General features: G+C 51.3%; 1 protein-coding gene across 1 annotated transcript; it reads right to left on the reverse strand.

Moving 5' to 3' along the window:
• Positions 1–1,728: 1,728 nt before the first annotated feature.
• On the reverse strand, positions 1,729–17,335 carry CDK5RAP1 (CDK5 regulatory subunit associated protein 1). Its single transcript, XM_056844569.1, has 13 exons — positions 17,023–17,335; positions 15,902–16,005; positions 14,643–14,677; positions 13,209–13,309; positions 10,668–10,878; positions 9,560–9,680; positions 8,515–8,745; positions 8,331–8,428; positions 7,812–7,867; positions 6,820–6,950; positions 5,961–6,110; positions 3,981–4,121; positions 1,729–1,809 (listed from the first exon to the last, which is right to left on the reverse strand). Exons 1-13 carry the CDS (start codon positions 17,333–17,335, stop codon positions 1,729–1,731), a joined length of 1,773 nt encoding a protein of 590 aa, XP_056700547.1.
• Positions 17,336–18,163: the final 828 nt, after the last annotated feature.

Genomic DNA, 18,163 nt, shown 5'->3' on the forward strand with positions numbered 1-18,163 from the left:
GGGGGGGAGGTAGTTGTGATTTTCCTGCATTGTGCAGGGAGTTGGACTAGATGACCCTGGTGGTCCTTCCATCTCTATGCTTCTTTTCTATGATTCTAAGCACAGCTTCTCCCTGAAATGTTGAAGAGCTACAATTAGTTATGCGTAACCTCACTCACCGACATTTTGTAGTTGGCTCTGCCTATTGTGGCAGCCATTTTGTGGTTGGCTCCATTTCTTGCAGCAGCTATTTAGCAGTTGTGCCCATGGCCCTGGGTCAGAATCACAAAAAAAGGTTCCTGCAGGCTCAAAAAGGTTGGGGACCCCCTCCTCTTAAGCAAAAACGCCTTTCCCTCAGCCTTCTCTCAGCTTCAAGCATGCACTCTCTCTCTCTGTTCTGAACCAGGGCCTGCTCCACATTCACGAAACCGCTTGATCCAGAGAACCAGCCGGTTTACCCCTGCGCTTCACTTTTGACACTTCCTCATCCTCAAAAATGAACGACGGAACCAGAGAACCCTGAACAGAGCTGAGCGACTTGGACCATCCAAAGGGGCTTGAGGGCACGGGAAATGTCGGCTTCTCTGCAGAATGAATTAAAATGGCATGAAGACTGAGTTCTTTACCATGTTAGGAATTATGCTTAGTGAGCATTTTGGTTATCAGAGACAGAGATGTTCTGTCGTCAGATTCCTGCAACTCAAACCCTCTTGCCTGGTTTCCTGGATGTCCCATTCCTGTTGATTAAATGGGCTCACGCTGCGTGATCTGCCTTGGCTCTGAGTGAGAGAGGCAAGCTGTAAATGACATAAATAGTAAAATTGCTCATGTGGTTGGTTTCCTTAAAAAAGAGCTTGCTCTAAATCTGCAACATGCATTTCTGTTTGTGATTGCTCCTTATGAGGTAGGGCGTTGTTTCTTCTAGGTCCAGGCACAGAGTTGCATTTTTACGTGCACTGCAGAACAGGTTGACGCAGAAGCCAAACACAAACCTTAACAAAGCACTCAGTTTATTAGTTCCTCCTCTTTCCAACCACACACATTCTGCAACTGGTTACACAGCATCACCCTGGCTAAACAGAGAAGTACTTCATGCCCAGGCAAGGATGTTCCAAGGTGAACATCGCTCAGGTTCTGTGTGGCCCCGATCCGCCAACGAGAGCTTGTGCTCCGGGAGCCGACTGAAAAGCATCCAGGGGCTGAACCAAAAACAGGAAGGGGGGCACTACATTCAGGCAGGCTACTGTAAGAAAGGTATAAAAGGAAAGAACCACGAACGAAAGAACATTAGCAGTGGAATTCTAAGCCGAGTTACACTTTTGTAAGTCCACTGAAGTCAATGGAAGGGTGTAACTACACAAAGGATCGTGCTGTAAATAAGCTTAGTATCACCTCTCACAAGCAGCCAGTGAATTACTTCCTGGCCTAATGAACTACTTCCTGTCTACCCCCTTTCCCCTCAGCTCCCTGCCCATTTTTCTGCTGCCTCCAAGTAGCCCCGGATGAGCCACAACTGGCTCTATTATTTTGGATACCGCACATTATGAAATGTGTGCAGTGCCACAAGGAAGCCAAATGGCCAGACAGGAAGTGCTTTGGGGAGCTGAGGGCATGGAGAGGACTGACCCACAAGACGACGGAACTGAGCTGCATTAGCAGCAGATGCTTCAGGGGTCAAGGCTGGCCTCCACGCCCCAGAGCTCCTTGTTCCTTCTGGATCTGCTTCGGCCCGGCACTCTGGGGACAGCCTCAGCGAAAAGCCGCAGATTCTCTCAGGGTGGTTCGATGGAGTGGGAGGCCCTTCAGCGTCTGGGAGCTCGCAGAGGAGATCTGAGAAGAGAGGCAGTGGCACAAAGATCATCGGGGATCCAGCAGCAGGGGTGGCTCTATGATAAGAAATTGGCTGCTTTCACTGCATGTTCTCCTCCCCCCTCCCGCCCCAACTTCCAAGGGTCCCATTTGGAGGCAGCCAAGCAGACCGTTACTCCGAAGCAGCTTCCCCCCAGGGGTTAAGATTTGTGCAGGAGCAAAGCCCAAGCCAGAAGGGAACTGGCAGGCACAAGGAGGAGCCGCGTGTGTGATTTCCAGAGGGATCCAGCAGTGAGGACTACTTGTGGATCCCTTAAAAAAAAAAAAACTCAGCCCCAGCTGCTCTGGGGGATCAGAGCTTCCAAATGGTTCAACCCACTCAACCCCCACTATACAGTGGTATACAGGCAATGCACAGATGCGTTACTCAAATTCCTTCCTGTCCTTAAGCGTGGCCATTTTTTGCAGCCAGAGAGAAAGAGAAATTTGCCTGCACATTCTTCCAAACACATTTTATTGGGAGTAAACGCTGACCAGCATCCTGATACCATCAAGGGTGACTCCTGGGGGCTTTGGGAGAGAGGGACAAGCAGACAGCCCTTGTGGAATAGTGGTTACAGTGCTGGACTGGGGATCCAGGTTCAAATCCCTGCTGGGTGACCTCGTGTCAGCCACAGACACTCATTCTCAGCCAAACCTACCTCGCAGGATTGTTGTTGTGAAAATAAAATGGAAAAGAGAAAATTGTAAGCCACTTTGGGTACCTCATTGGGCAAAAAAGAAGGGATATGTGAATGAGTAAGTACAAACTGTTGCCCATGACAGCAACATCAGGTTTAGTGATAACATCCCTCCCAATGCCAGTGGGGGGGGGGTCTGCTTGGGGCATCCCAGAACATCCAGCTGGTCTCTGTAAGCAGACAAGATGCTGAACTAGGCTGGGCAAATCTTGTCTTCCTGGAAATCGGGCACAGTCAAATACTGGCAGCCTGCAGGCTTAGGCTGGAGCGGTGGATGAGGCCTCCCAGTGACAGTTCAACAATTGCGGCTTCATGGCAGGAAAAGTTAGAGAGCTTTAGAGCTAGAAGGGACCTCAGAGACCACCTAGTTCAGTGCCCTGCTAAGTTCAAGAAAACCCACCGAAGCTTCCCCAGTAGATGACCATCCGCTTAAAGCAGAGTCTGCCCCCCTCCTGAGGCTGCCTGCGGCACCACTAAACAGCTTTTATAGTCAGGGACTTCCTCCCCAGAATTAGCCAAAAGGTGTCTTCCTTGCGGTTTCCACCCCTTAGTTCAAGTCCTGCCCTCTGGAGCAAGCGAGAGCCAGGCTGCTCCATCCTCAACTTGACAGCCCTTCTGATAGTTGAAGAGAGGGTTGGTGGCGTCTCCCCTTCACCATCTCTTCCCCAGGCTAAAGGAACCCAGTTCTCTCAACCTTTGCTCAGGAGGCTTCTTGCTATCCTTGCTGGCCTCCTCTGGACACATTTCCAGTTTGCTGACAACCCCCTTAAAAATGGGGTGGCCAGAACTGGAACTAGCCCCCCAGATGAAGCCTGGCCAGTACAGAGGAGAGTAGAACTCCCATTATCTGAACTTCATGCTTCTGTTCGGATCATGGGAAAGAAGAGTTCCACTTACAGAATCAGTTGGAAGGGGTCCATACAGGCCATCTAGTACAACCCCCTGCTCAATGCAGGATCAGCCCAGAGCATCCCTGACAAGTGTTTGTCCAGCCTCTGCTTAAAGACTGCCAGGGAGAGGGAGCTCATCACCTCCCTAGGAAGCTGATTCTACTGCTGAACAACTCTTACTATAAAACTTTTTTTCCTAATATTCAGCCAGTACCTTTCCGCCAGCAATTTAAACCTATTAGTGCAGGTCTTACCCTCTGCTGCCAACAGGAACAGCTCCCTACCCTCTTCTAAGCGGCAGCCCTTCAAATACTTAAAGAGAGTGATCATGTCACCCCTAAACCTCCTCTTCTCCAGACTAAACATTCCCAACTTCCTTCGCCTTTCCCTGCAGGGCTTGGTCACCAGGCCCCTGATCATCCTTGTTGCTCTCCTCTGCACCCACTCGATTCTGTCCACTTGACCCTGCACTGATCACACCTCACTTGGGCATGGTACAAATCCATCTACAGACAAGGATCACAACACCAGTCCATCAATAAAGAACTAAAGGAGAAATCACCTTCACCAAGACGTAGTCGCCCGGCTTAGCTTTCACTGTTGATCCAAGCCCAGAGCCGTCGTCCATCTCTACGTCAGGGAAGATGACCTTGATGTTCCCGTCGTTCCTGCCGCACAGGTCTAAAGGGGAACGCCTGCTGGGCTGGAAGAGCAAGAAGGGGCCGCGGAGAACAATCAGGGTCATTCTGGGCCACTCGGCCTGTTAGGGCAGCAAAGCAGGGGCTGATTCACCGCAGCTTCTCCCCAAGCCAATCCGGCAGATGAAGGAGCCCCTGCGTGTGTGGGAGTGACGTGGTTTCTTCTCCCAGAGGTTGGACGTGGGCCACTGCTGGTTCAGAACACACAATCAAAACACCCCACACCCCAGCTGACATTCCTGTCCGTGCCCAGGAATTAGACAATTCTGCAACTCCCATCCTGCCAAAAAAAACCTCTGCCTGCATTTTTGAGGAATGGGTATCTGTGTGATGTGGAGGGTCAGGTTGCTCTTTAGAGAGAACAGTCCTTCTTGTGTGAAACTGTTTTGCCAGTTTTGAAACCACAACAGCTTTTGCTCTTGCTTAGAAAAAGAGATTGTTTTTCAGAGGGAGAAAGAGCCGGAAATGATGCCAAAGAGACAGCTCCGAGTTAACTATGCTGGTTCTTTGTGTGTGTGTGCTAAGTGCTGTCGAGTCGCTTATGGCGACCCTAAGAATTAATGACCTCCAAAACATCCTATCCTTGACAGCCTTGCTCAGGTCTTGCAAACTGAGGGCCGTGGCTTCCTTGATTGAGTCAATCCATCTCATATTGGGTCTTCCTCTCTTCCTGCTGCAGCCTGCCATTTTAAAATTGTGTTTGATTTTTTAAATAAAATCTTCAAAAGGACACATTGCTTCGATCCCTTTTCTGTTAGGAGAATAATCTGGTCAAAAGGCTCTCCCCCTTTTCGGTTGGCGAAAAGACTGGCCGGCTCTTGTCACTGGGCAGCTCCCCATGCAGAGCAGCCCTAAGTTGAGAGCCCGGGAATTGTATTACTGATTGTGCTCTGCAACGTTCATGATTTCTGTGATCCAATTATTGTTCATATATGCATTTTGTAATCTATTTATTGGTGTCAGGAGGTCGGTCTGATCTCTGGCTTATGCCGGTTCTTGAGTCCTTGCAGTTGGTTTGGACTCTGACTCTCTCTCAGGGGGAGTTGGTGCCGCGCCAACTCCCCCTGAGAGAGAGTCAGTCCAAACCAGCTGCAAGGACTCCAGAACCGACATAAGCCAGAGATCAGACCGACCTCCTGACATATACATTGAACTTGTACAATAGATTTTTCATACTATATTTACCTGCATTTCCATTTAGTCATCAGTGCTGGTTTTGGTTGTAACACGTGTATTTTGGCACAAGCTTTTGCTTTGGTTACCTAAATTGAGAGCTGACAGATCTCCCTAAAAGGCATGTCTGTGGCGCTTTGCCTGAAAATCTGGAGTGGTTCCTTGCTGGATGTTAACATCTGTATGTGCAGGCAGTCACAGCAAACCCACGATCGCTGCCCCCCCTCCCATAGTGGTCCATTGGTCCAGGAACTTTTCTCTCGACCCAGCCCAGGTGGGGGGGGGGAGAGCTCATTCACCCTCCCAAGCATGAACGGGCCCCATCATCAATGAAGAAATGCAACTGCCTCCACTGACTCTTCACTGGCCATTTGAGACGGCAATGGCAATAAAGCCCTTTGCAGCACCGTCCATCCCCACCTCCTTGGTACAGATGTGGCATTTTGGGGGAAGGGGCCCTGGCTCAGTGGCAGAGTACATCCCACCCCCCCCCACCCCACCCCACACACAGTGTCCCAGGTTTGGTCTGCGCAACCATCCAACAAAGGTGCTGCAGAAGACCTTTCTCTGCCGGAGATCCCAGAGAGCCAGTGCGGCTCAGAGTGAGGCAGTACTGAGCTAGAGGGACCGGCTGGTGGAAGGCAGCTTGCTATGCTCAATGCAGTACTCACCCCCTCCACTAAGACCACTTGCGCACGACCCACAGTGGCGGCATTGGCCTCAGCAGCCCCTTCCCGGAACACGGCCGTGAGCTCCTTCACCCTTCGTAGCTTTACTTCCAACGGCACGTCATCCTGCAGCCGGTGAAACGCTCGGGTTTTCTAGGGGAGAAAGGCCCATGGATGAGAGATGAAGGCTACCCCCAAAGAGGACGCCCCCACACCCTTCAGACTGGGCTGTGCACCTTTGGAAAGACCAGTGCCTTCCTTCCTGTGCCAGATTTGCCTTAAAGTCAGCACTCCCCTGGTTGCCAGCTGCTGTCCTAACCTTATCCCTTGTCTGAGCAAATCTAGCTCACGGTCTTCCTGCTGCTGCCTGCTGGCCTAGATGCCTGACCCTCCTTGTGCCACCAAATGCCCTTGCCTGGTCAGCCTGCCTCTTCCTAGTACTCCTGTTCTTAAAGCTCAGCGGTGGCAGTGCTGTCTGTGTTACTGTTTGATATCTTTCCCATTGATTCTCCCATCGACTTTCACGTAAATCACTGGTGCCTCTCATTTCCTAAAAATATTGGGAGGGGGGTGGAGACGTCTGAAATTTGGGTGTCCTAGGGGGAAATACTACAGTCCCCCTGAGTTTGGTTCAATTTGGATGGAAAACCATGAAGGTACAGACCTGAGAAAAAGAGGAAGAGTTGTCTTCCATTGAAACCAAACAACAGTAACAAAAGAAACAATAATGAAACAAAACCAATAAAGAAAAGCCCCTTCTGGAATTAGCAGCAAAAGGCCTAAGGGGCCTTCCCCCCCCCCCCCCCCGTTAGCCACTGCCAGAATCACCTCTCCAGGGATTTCACATGGACCGGGCTCTCACCTGCCGCATGCTGTAGGCGAAGATGAAGGCCACGTTGTAGCGCACCTGGTGCAGGAGAGAGACCGTCTGCTGATGGTCGTCCTCTGTCTCCCCGCAGAAGCCGGCGATGAAATCACTGCTGAGGCTGATTCCTGCCAATGACCAAAACGGAAAGAAACTGGGGGGAGGCAGCCAGGCAGGCGCTGAAGAACTGTCCCCACAGAAGGGTCCTGGCTCAGTCCCTGGAAGCAATGCCACTCAAAGGCTCTCCTGTTTGAAGGTCTCCAAGTGAGACCCTGCAGAGAGCCAGCATGGTGCAGTGGTTAAGAGTGGTGGACTCTGATCTGGAGAACCGGGTTTGGTTCCCCACTCCTCCCCATGAAGCCAGCTGGGTGACCTTGGGCCAGTCATGCTCTCTCAGCCCCACCTACCTCACAGGGTGTCTGTTTTGGGGAAGGGAAGGTGATTGTAAGCTGGTTTGATTCCCCCTTAAGTGGTAGAGAAAGTCAGCATACAAAAGCCAACTCTTCTTATTCAGAGGAGCTGCCAGCAGATGGGCCAGTGGCCCGGACTCCATCATCTGAGTTTCCAGCCACAGAAAAAGAGTCTAAGAACGTTGGCGGATTTTCTCGGCAGCCAGCGCAGGGGTGAAAATTATTTCCATTGCCAGGTTTGGCCATGGGATCCCGCCCTCTTCCCAGCTAGGCCCAAAATTCACAGGTTGACCCTTGGAGAGGAGTGCAAGGGAGCAACTTATCCGGAGCATATCTGGCTAAGAATTATCATCGCCTTTGCCTCAGGAGCAAAGCAGGACGGATAAAGGAGGCAGCTCTGCTCTGAAGCCCCTCCCCAACAACCTCTCCCAAGACCCTCATCCCAACAGGCACGAGAGAGGCCAAAAGTCTTGAATCTTCGATGCTCCTCTCTTTGCGAAAAAGCCTCAGCCCTGTGGGTTCCGTCTGTTCAAGATGGTGTCCGACGGGTAGCAGAGAGAAAGCAGGGAAGGTGCCTACCTGGCAGGGAGGCCCGGATGTGGTGCACCAACTCCAGGTACGCCTCTCGGGTGTACCTGCAAGGAGAAAGCAGAGCTGTGCAGGGCAGGTACTGGAGGACGGGTTCCCACAGAAATCTGTACTCTTCGAATACTTAGAATAGTCCATTTTTTATCCCTCCCTTCCTCCAAGCTGCTCAGGTCACAGTTGTCCCTTTCCCATTTTATCTTCACACAACCCTGTGAGGTAGGCAAGGCTCAGACAGTGAGACAGGGCAAATGTCACCCAGCACAGGAGGGATTTGAACTCGGATCTCACGCACATTACACCACACTGGTTCTACGTGCTTGGCTACAGCATGTTTTGCATGAAAGAAGCAAACAAACAAAAAAGGAGCAACGCTGAGGCAAGGGACAGTTATACCTTCTTAGAACTTGAGAACTCTTTTTTGTTTGTTTTTATCAAGCAAAGGGGTAAAAAAACAGGCGAGCCAGATCCCACGGCCTCCAAGTGGGCCACCGGGCCCTGCCTCTCACTCACCCTCTCCGCATGTACTCCAGGACGCGTGTGCTGCCGCTCTGCGCTGGGAGGTGGATTTGCTTGCACAGGTTGGGTCTTTCCCACATCAGCTGGAAGACCTGGCAGGAAGAGAGGCTTCGTTCACGGAGCCCTGACCCGCTGGCCACCGTTCCCGTGGAGGAAACCGGCCCTGGACTAGACCCACCTCATCTGGGAAGTCTTTGGGATGCGGGGAAGTGAAGCGGATCCTCATTTCAGGGTCCACCAGGGACACCCGGTCCAGGAGGGCTGCAAAGCTCAAGCCGCCTGGCTTGGGTTTGTAGACCGTGCTGAAGCCGCGGCTTAGGGGGGCCGGGGCTGCCGAGAGGAACTGGACCTCAGAGGTGTCTCGGTAGCTGTTGACATTCTGCCCCAGGAGGGTCACCTCCTTCACGCCCTGCAAGGAGAAGGCGGTCAGCTGGTCAGGCAAGAGTGACACAGCAGAAGGAAAGGGGAGGGGGAAAGAGATGGGACAGGTTTTGCTGGCGAAATGGAAGCCACTTGGGGGGAAAAAGGATTGCCGATTGTAGGGGCAGCATTTTGCCCACTAAATTTCAGAAATTCAAGCTTTGCAGACGTCTGTAAGGTGTAAAAAAAACATCTGCAAAAGAAGTCAAGGAATCAGAGGGAACAGGGGGCCTCAGAGAAATGAGAGCGTGAGCCACAAAAACAAACGAACAGCAAAACCCCTGAAAGCCTTTTCAGCTCCTGCTTTGCAGACCAAAGGATTCACACATCAGCACTACACCAGAATGGAGAGATACAGATTCACCTCTCGCCTTGACCTTGTGTGGTAGGTGGGGCTGAGAGAGTTCAGAGAGAAATGTGACTAGCCCAAGGTCACCTAGCAGGCTTCACGTGGAGGAGTGGAGAAACCAACCAGATTCACCAGATTAGCCTCCACCACTCATGTGGAGGAGTGGGGAATCAAACCCAGTTCTCCAGATTAGAGTCTGCCACTCCTAACCCCACCATGCTGGCTCAGGACAGAGAGCTGAACCCAAAGTAAAATAAAAATAAGTTTGACTGTCACATATACTAGGAAAGCAAAGACTTCACTGTGGTCTTGGTTTCCTGGTTCCATCTCTCTTTCCCCATGAGAAGGTAAAACTGCACCCCAGCTCCCGGTGAAATGGCCTTCCGGAAACATCCCGACCCCCAGAGAAGCCCACCCATGGGCGATGAGGAAAAACAAGGAAGGTCTGCGTCACCTGATCCGACAGCAGCTGCACTTCCTGGAGGATGGAGGCAACAGGTCGACTCCGCTCGCGGCCACGGGTAAACGGTACAATGCAATAACTGCACATGTTATCACAGCCGCGCATGATGGACCTGTGGGAGGGAACACGGACAGGAGAGGCAGTCAGATGCTGGCAAGGCAGGCTCGACTGAACACATGAAGCTGCCTTATACTGAGTCAGACCCTTGATCCATCGAGGTCACTACTATCTACTCAGACTGGCAGCTGCTCTCCAGGGTCTCAGGCCAAGGTCTTTCACAACACACGCTGCCTGGTCTTTTCAACTGGAGATGCCAGGGATTGAACCTGGGACTTTCTGCATGACAAGCAGAGGCTCTTCCACTGAGATACAGCCCCTCCCCAGAATTGGGCTACACTGACAGGCAGTGGCTCTCCAAGGTCTCGAGCCCTCAGCCAAGCTTTCCAATTACACTGTAGATTTCTCAAACTGCAGCAGAAACCCATGAGAGCTTTAGCAATGTGCTTTGGCGAGCTCACGAACCACCAGAAACGATTTTTAGAAAAGGAGTTCTGGAACCACTGATGCAGTTTCAACCCTTTGAGGATGGCTCTGGGGAGAAGGGAGAAAGAAAACACGAGGTGCAGCAGAGGTGGTTTTGGGACTGATTGGCAGCTTTCTAAGGACAGAGGACGTGTGTCCAGTGTGCACGGACCACACTTAGAATATCACCACTCTAACAGAGCCAGTCCGACGCTCCATCCAGGGAGCTATGAAGCTCTCTCTCCCCTTCCGTTTTATCTTCACGACAACCTTGCAATGTTGGTTAGGCTAACCGAGAGCAATTGGCTTAAGGTCACCTGGTGAACTCCACAGGGATTTGAACCTGAGTCTCCCAAATCCTAATGACCTAACCATTACACCGTATTAACTGCCTGGTGCTGAGTACCTGCCCCAAGAGGATAAATGACTGTAAACAACGTCCTGGGTCTTTCCCGCCCTACAGAGTTTGCTGTCCTACAGATCCTCAGACTTTTCCAGGGAGCAACAAATTCCAGTTTGCTCTTTCTTTCCCCCCGTTTTTAGACCAAGGTCTTCAGCAATAAAAGTCTGCTCTTACACAAATGCTGATGTGGAGTTGGTGCTGGGATGGACAGGCAGGACATCCGCATAGGTTTCATCCAGGGACAGCAGAACATTGGCAGCTTGCTGGCCGGTCTCGGCCACCGCCAGGAGCCGGGGAAGGTCGCGGTAAGCGTCTGGGCCTGCCACGACATCCACCATCTTCTCCTGGTCCAGGATCTTCTCCTTCAGCCTCTCCGCCATGCAGCCTGCAGAGGGTGGGGAACAGACCGAGTGGATAAGAAACCAGGTAGCAGAGGAGGGACGGGGCACAAGGGTTCGGACACGGAGGCCCCAAGGAAGATCTCATTTCAGAGTCTGAACGCCACCTACGTCACTGGAGGACCCGCAGCTGAGGCCGGATCAGCACACACAGAAGAACCAGGTGTTTGAACGTGCTGCACTTCCTCTAACTACAGGCGAGAGGAGACCTCTTGGAAAGCTCCCCACACAAACTCCCTGCAAACAGAACGAATACAGCAGGGACAAAGGATACCGGCCAGGGGTCCCCAATGTGGCACCCACGGCTACCACGATAGCCACCAAACCTTTCCTGGTGCCCGTCAATTGTTTTTAGAAAGTGGGTGGGACCAGACAGGGATATTGCTCAGAAAGGCTTCTGACTGGCCACAGATTTGATTGGCTGTGCAGATTTTTTACAAATGTTGGGTTGGCCCCAGCTGCCACCACAGCACAACCATCTTTACTGCACGACTGAAGGCAAGCTGCGGCAGCCATTTTGTGGCTGGCTCCGCCTCCTGCAGCAACCATTTTGTGGCTGCGCCCACCACGCTGTGTCAGAATTTCAAAGGTACCTGCGGGCTCAAAACGTCTGGGGGACCCCTGATAGAGACCAGTCCTTTGCCAACCCTGCTGCGCTTCTCTTTGTGGGGGATTTCTTCTTTAACATGGGAGAGCATTAAAATATGTAATTCCTCCTCCCAGTCTCTTTATTTACGTTTTGACCCCACCTCTTCTCCAAAGAGTGCCCAGCAGCATTCTCTTCCCTGTGTTAACCAGAGAACTCTGCCAGAGAGGTCCAGCTGAGAGAGAAAGAACCACTGACCAGCTCAAGGTCAGCCACTGACCTTCAGAGCAGAGTGGGGAATTTGAACCAGGTCTCCCAGAGCCTAGTCTGGCACTCGAACCCATTACCCCACACTAGGTCAAGCCAAAGGGTGTGGACAAATCCTTCACTTCTCCCACCTCCTTCTTGCTGTGTGAATGAGACCCACTGGGAACCACCGCCTCAGAGAGGATATTGTACAGTCCTTTCCCTGGTGCCTGATCCATGGCAGCACACATACACGCAAGTCATCTGAGAATGCTGCGGTAACTCAATGATGCCTGTGCATGTGTGAACACAAGAGAACCACACTGCATATAAAGCCAACGCCGTTTTTGGCATTGGCTGGCTCCAAAACATGTAAATATCTAGAACAAACAGCACTATTTAGACCACTGGTTCCCAACCAGGGGTCCATGGACCCCCAGGGGTCCGCGAGAACTAAATTAAGGTCCACGAAACAAAGTTATAAACCCATAATAAATTAATATTTTCAATTAAAAGTTCTCTATTATAATATATATATATTCAAATATAATTCAAAGTTTAATGTTTAACTAACAGTTATGATTAAAGTTTATTTTCAAATTCCCGGAATTTTAATTTTGAACCTTGGGGTCCCTGCACCGAACAAAAAAGTCCTAGTGGTCCCTGGTCAAAAAAAGGTTGGGAACCACTGATTTAGACAGATCCATGGAGGAGTGGTCTATCAGGGGCTAGTAGCCATAGTGACTAAAGGGAACCTCCACAGGAGGCAACATCAGAGGAAGGCCTCGGCTTCTATGCCCTACTGCTGGATCTCCAGAGGAATTCGTTGGTCACTGTGTGAGACAAGATGCTGGATTAGATGGACCCCTGGGTCTGATCCAGCAGGGCCCTTCTGAGGTTCTTATGTTCTCCTTGGTCCCAACATCCAAGTCACTAAAACAAGGTGGAATCCACACCCCATAGGGCAGGGGTGGGGAACCTTTTTTTTGCCAAGGGCCATTTGGATATTTATAACGTCATTCATGGGCCATACAAAATTACCAACTTAAAAATTAGCCTGCTATATTTGGTCAAACATTTAGCCAAGAGGCACAACTGGAGACGGCTCTGAGTGTCTGCCATGTTGTTTCGCCACGGCCCGGGTGGGAAAGGGTTAACAAAGTTTCTTGGGCGGTCCTAGCAGCTCCATAGCTAATAACTCTTCTGCAAGAGGGGGGAAAGGTTCCTTTTCTCGGCAAAACAAAAAAATCAACCTTGAATAGAGGCTATTCCTGTCTGCGAGTGAGGGCGGATCGCCAGTCTTAGATCCTTCTGAGCTAGAGATCAGCAGGACCCACGAAGGGCCAGACCGAATGATTTTGCAGGCCTTATACGGCCCCCGGGCCTGACGTTTCCCACCCCTGCCATAGGGAAAAGGGTCTTGTCTTCAGCCATCTCCATGCCAAGACCACTACTGGAGCTTTTCCTCCCTTCAAATCTCTTTACCCAAAATCCCGATGCGCAGAGGGACCCGCGAGGAAGACCGCTTGGACTTCAGAGCTGACAGGTGCCGCAGGCGGTTCCAGATGGTCCGCTCAGCCTTCTCCCTGAGGAAGAAGCGGAAACAGCTTGAGCCGATCACTCAGCTCACGGTGCCAGAAAAACATCCCTTGTTCCTCCGTGGCCCCCCCCAAATATATCAGGTGCTGGCAATGCCCCAACAGCAAAGAACCTATGACTGTTGAACAGTTTAAAGCAGATGGGAACAACCATAATTCTTCCCAGATATATAACCATTTCCCTCCATTCTCCCAGCGCTTTAGACATGATCTCACATCAAGCCTGTGTGGTAGGGCGGGGGTCTTATCCCCATATTGACCATGGAGGAAGAGAGTTTTGTGGCATAGCTGATGGGTGAAGCAAAATCTGAACTCGAGGCTCCCCAGCCATGGGACTTCATCAGAATGAGCATGTCAGCTCTACTTCAGAATGGAAATATAAACTGCAAAAGGTGCACAGATTGCTAGATTTTTTCCTCTGGCGTGCTTGCATCGGTGGAAGGCTCCGCCGTTTCCAGAACTGATCCACAGGACCTGAACCCACAAGGGAGCCCATTTTTCACCCCAACTTCATTATATCGATCAGTTCGGTATGGGAAACGTTAGCAGCTGCGCCCGTTATGGTATCCCCTGTCCCCAAGGTCCAGCTGTGCAGGGGCCATGGCTCAGTGGTAGAGCATCTGCTTGGCACGCAGAAGGTCCCAGGTTCAATCCCCGGCATCTCCAGCTAAAATGACAAGGCAAGTAGGTGATGTGAAAGACCTCTGCCTGAGACCCTGGAGAGCCGCTGCCAGTCTGAGTAGACAAGACTGACTTCGATGGACCAAGGATCTGATTCAGTATAAGGCAGATTCATGTGTGTTCATGTGTTCATACCAACCCAACCCACTGTACTTCGAGTAGCAGAGGATTCCATCCATAGATTCCAGACTGACTCTGTTAGGGAAGGGCTATGGCTCAGTGGAAGAGCATCTGCTTGGCATGCAGAAGGTCCCAGGTTCAATCCCCGGCACCTCCACTTAATAGGGATGAGTTGGTAGGTGATAAGAAAGACCTTGGCCTGAGACCCTGGACAGCTGCTGCCGGTCTGAGCAGGCAGTACTGGACCAAGGATCTGCTTCAATTTAAGGCAGCTTCACGAGTTCAAACATGTGTTATCCAGAATCTCTGGCAGATAAATGTCTGTAAGAGAGAAAAGGCTTTTGAGAGCTGCCAGGGACTGTGTCTGGGACCTTCTTTGTTCACAGCAGTGGGCTTCCCCAGTCAGCCACAAGCCCCCCGGCAGACTCCGGGGAGGGGGCCCCTCTTCAGTTCTTTCCCTGCCGTTTCTTTACACTCTGTTGGCACCACTCTGAATATCAAGGAAAAGGTAGATTCTGACCTGATGGAGCACGTGACGAGCAGAATCACATCCGCCTAATGGAAAAAAGAGAAGGGGGGGAAATGAAGAGTTCCTCACTTTAATTTTGACAGCTAGACAAGACTGCAAGGCAAGGAGCTTTTGGTCTTTCGACAAGGCCCGATGCATTGATACGGTACCTGCACGGGAGCCAGACTCCAGCCCCAGGGGATCCTGCAAATGTCAAAGTTCTGTCTCAAAAGACAGATCAAGCTTCTGGCCCTTAGGGTTACAGACAGGAGCGTGCGATGAAGGAAGCAGAAGGCCCAAGTACATTCCCCCCCCCCCAAATGCCATCATCTGTAAGCAGCCCCCAGCCCTGCCCTCCTACCCTTAAGCCTCATCCCTTGACTTCAGGGGGTGCTCCAGGTGTCCCACTCAGGTTGTCTTCTAATGTTCCAACATGCAGGTTCTTGTGCCCACTGCAATGTGCTGGAGAAACACACCAGCCTGTGAGGACGTCTGAGCGCAGACAGACACACGCGATGGCTGCTGCTGGCTTAGGGGGCTCCAAAGTGGGAAGCTGCTTTAGGTGGAAGCCCCTGAGTTTAAAAAGTCTGGAAAACACTGGCATACATGGAGATAAATGTGACAATCTGGCACATTTCTTTTTGCACCAGGCCATGATGCTGCCTTAGACTGAATCAGACCTCTTTGGTCCATCAAGGTCAGTCTTGTCTGCTCAGACTGGCAGCAGCGCTCCAGGGTCTCAGGAAGAGATGGGTCTTTCACATCAACTTCCAGCTCCTTTTAAACTGGAGATACTAGAGATTGAACCGGGGACCAAGCAGATGTCCCTACTATTGATCCACTGGTCCCTCCAGAAGTGAAACACATGAAGCTGCCTTATACTGAATCAGATCATCAGTCCGTCAAGGTCAGTATTGTCCACTCAGCCTGGCAGCAGCTCTCCAGGGTCTCAGGCTGTGGACTTCTGCATCGACTACTGCCTGATCCTTTTACTTGGAGATGGTGGGGATTGAACCTGAGACTTTCTGCATGGCGAGCAGACGCCCCAACCCGAGACACAGCCCTCCTCTGCTGTCCCACGGCCACATCATCCAGGTGATGCACCTTTGGATGCCCCGCACAGCTGCAAAGGATGCTGGGGCTTACTTGCAACAACTTCAGCCTCACCTGTGATGCAGTGGGGGACCTCCCCCATCCCCCAACTGCAAAGGGTTTCCATGAAAAACCGAGCAAGAATCACTGCCCTCCAAAGCCACCGGGGCCCATCCTACCTCCTCCAGTCGACTGGTCCTCAGGTAGCCAGTCTTCTGAAGGATAGACCAGGCGATCTCCGTATCATTGACATTCATCTGACAGCCATAAGTCTCCAGGTACACTGGAACAGGGAAGAGGATACAAGAAAATCCTTGGAAGGGGGGTTGAGCAATGAAGGGCCCCATTCTGGGACTCTCTCACACTTGAGAATGGCAGGCAAGCCCCCGAACCAAAGACAAGAAGATACTCTGTCTCTAAAGAATACCTTTAGCTCCAAGCATGGAGATACCACAACCTTCTTTATTCTGTTCCTGAGCATTTCTTAAAGCGGAGAAGCTAAGCAGGGTCACCCTTTGCCAGTACTTGGATGGGAAACCACCAAGGAAGTCCAGGGTTGCTCTGCAAAGGCAGGCAATGGCAAACCACCTCTGCTCGCCTCTGGCCTTGAAGGCCCTAGGGGGTCATCATAAGTCAGCGGTGACTTGGTGGCTCTTTCCAGTTGACAAATACAGCTGGGTTCCTACAGTGGGAAACAGGGAGCCTGCCCTTTGATTCAGACATTTCCTCTTCATTTCAAGGTGATATGAACTAGGGGGCGGGGAGACTTAGCAGTGATCACTTGTCAGTGCAGGAAAAGAATTCTGCAGATGCTAAGTGATGCTCTTATTAATTCAAGTACTCCAAGGCTGCTCTCAAGTGCACTGAAAACAGGTCTTGGGGCTAAGTCCAGAATCTCCCCACAGTGCAGGTTGGCAGATACTGCACTTGGATTCATGGCCCAAGGGGCCTCCCCCCTCCCCTCCCCCTTGCTTCCTACTTGTGCAAACAGCAAATCTAGAATGCTCAGTTCGTGCCCCGAGGATTAAAAGAATCCTCAGCTCAAGGAAAGAAGAAGAAGAGTTGGTTTTTATATGCCGACTTTCTCTACCACTTAAGGGAGACTCAAACCGGCTTACAATCACCTTCCCTTCCCCTCCCCACAACAGACACCCTGTGAGGTAGGTGGGGCTGAGAGAGCTGTGACTGGCCCAAGGTCACCCAGCTGGCTTTGTGTGTAGGAGTGGGGAAACAAATCCAGTTCACCACTACACCACGATGGCTGGAAAGAACAAGACAAGGCAGCAAAACAAACCCAGACCTTTCCTCGGCGCCTCGGCCAGGGCAAGGGATCCGAGGTAGTGATCCGAGTCCTCCGTTGCATCGTCTGGCAAACGGCGGCTTCCTTGCACAGGGGTAGCCCCTTGTAGAAAATGCTGCATCGTTGGCCCCATGGCTAACTTGGCACGAAAAGCTTCCAGACCGCCTCCTGCATCCTTTGCTTCCTCTGGGTGTCCCCCGGAATCCGGGCTGCAGGTGGAAGCCCAAGCTCGGAGCGCCAAGCGCCACGTCCTGCTCGCAGGCCTCTGGCACAGCAATTTGGCGCCTCCCAGGATGCATTGCAAAGGCTGCATCTTCCCTCTAAGTGGCTCACGGCTCCTGGAGCTGCACACAAATCGGCAACGTTAGCAGCCTTTGCAGTGGAGACTTTAAATGTGACATATTTTGTACACGGAAAGCACAAGAACGAATACGCAACGAAGCCCTAGATTATTAAACTGGAACAACTGCTTGTGCATTGAGGTGTTGGGTAACCAAATATTTGGACAATGGGGGTGGGAACCATGTATCCTGAGCTCCTTGGCGTAACGGCAGGATAAAAAAGAAACAGGTAAAGGAATGGACAATTTCCCGGCAACTGCACACTATTTTTTTGATGTGGGTTTTTTAGAGCACCTGAGGCTGACAAGCCTCAGCCCCAAGGAGCTTACAATCAGCACACCAACCACACAATACATGACAACAGGATGGGCAAGAGACTCAAGCAGGCCTAGCACAGCAGAGTAGTGGGGCATAGAGTGTTAGACTAGGAACTGGGAGAACCAGGTTCAAATCCCTACTATGCCATGGAAGCTTGCTGGGTGACCTTGGGCCAGCCACTCAGCCTAACCTACCTCATAGGGTTGTTCTGAAGATAAACTGGAGAGAACAATGTAAGCTGTTTTGAGTTCCCACTGGGGAGCAAGGCAGAATATAAATGAATAAAATAAATAAATACATTAAATGAAGGCAAGTGTCTAGGCATCCTCTGCATTTATTCACTTTGTTCAACTGACACCAACTCTCAGATCCGAGACCCTGAAAGTTCTTTCTCCACCCAGCTTCCTGAACTTTCATTAACTGGAGATGATGGAAATTACCCCTGGGGCCACCTGCGCTTGGCCACTGAGCCAAATTGTGGT

The sequence above is a fragment of the Euleptes europaea genome, chromosome 2, assembly GCF_029931775.1.
Source record: "Euleptes europaea isolate rEulEur1 chromosome 2, rEulEur1.hap1, whole genome shotgun sequence".
Classification (NCBI taxonomy): Eukaryota; Metazoa; Chordata; class Lepidosauria; order Squamata; family Sphaerodactylidae; genus Euleptes; species Euleptes europaea.

Excerpts from the sequence above, each read along its gene's own strand:
- CDK5RAP1 (XM_056844569.1), bottom strand. The coding sequence starts at position 17,335 with ATGCAGCCTTTGCAATGCATCCTGGGAGGCGCCAAATTGCTGTGCCAG. Across the intron at positions 8,746-9,559 it reads TGCAGCTGCTGTCGGATCAG|GGCGTGAAGGAGGTGACCCT; the intron begins GTGACGCAGACC and ends TTCTCCTTGCAG. Across the intron at positions 6,111-6,819 it reads TCGCCTACAGCATGCGGCAG|AAAACCCGAGCGTTTCACCG; the intron begins GTGAGAGCCCGG and ends TTTCTCCCCTAG.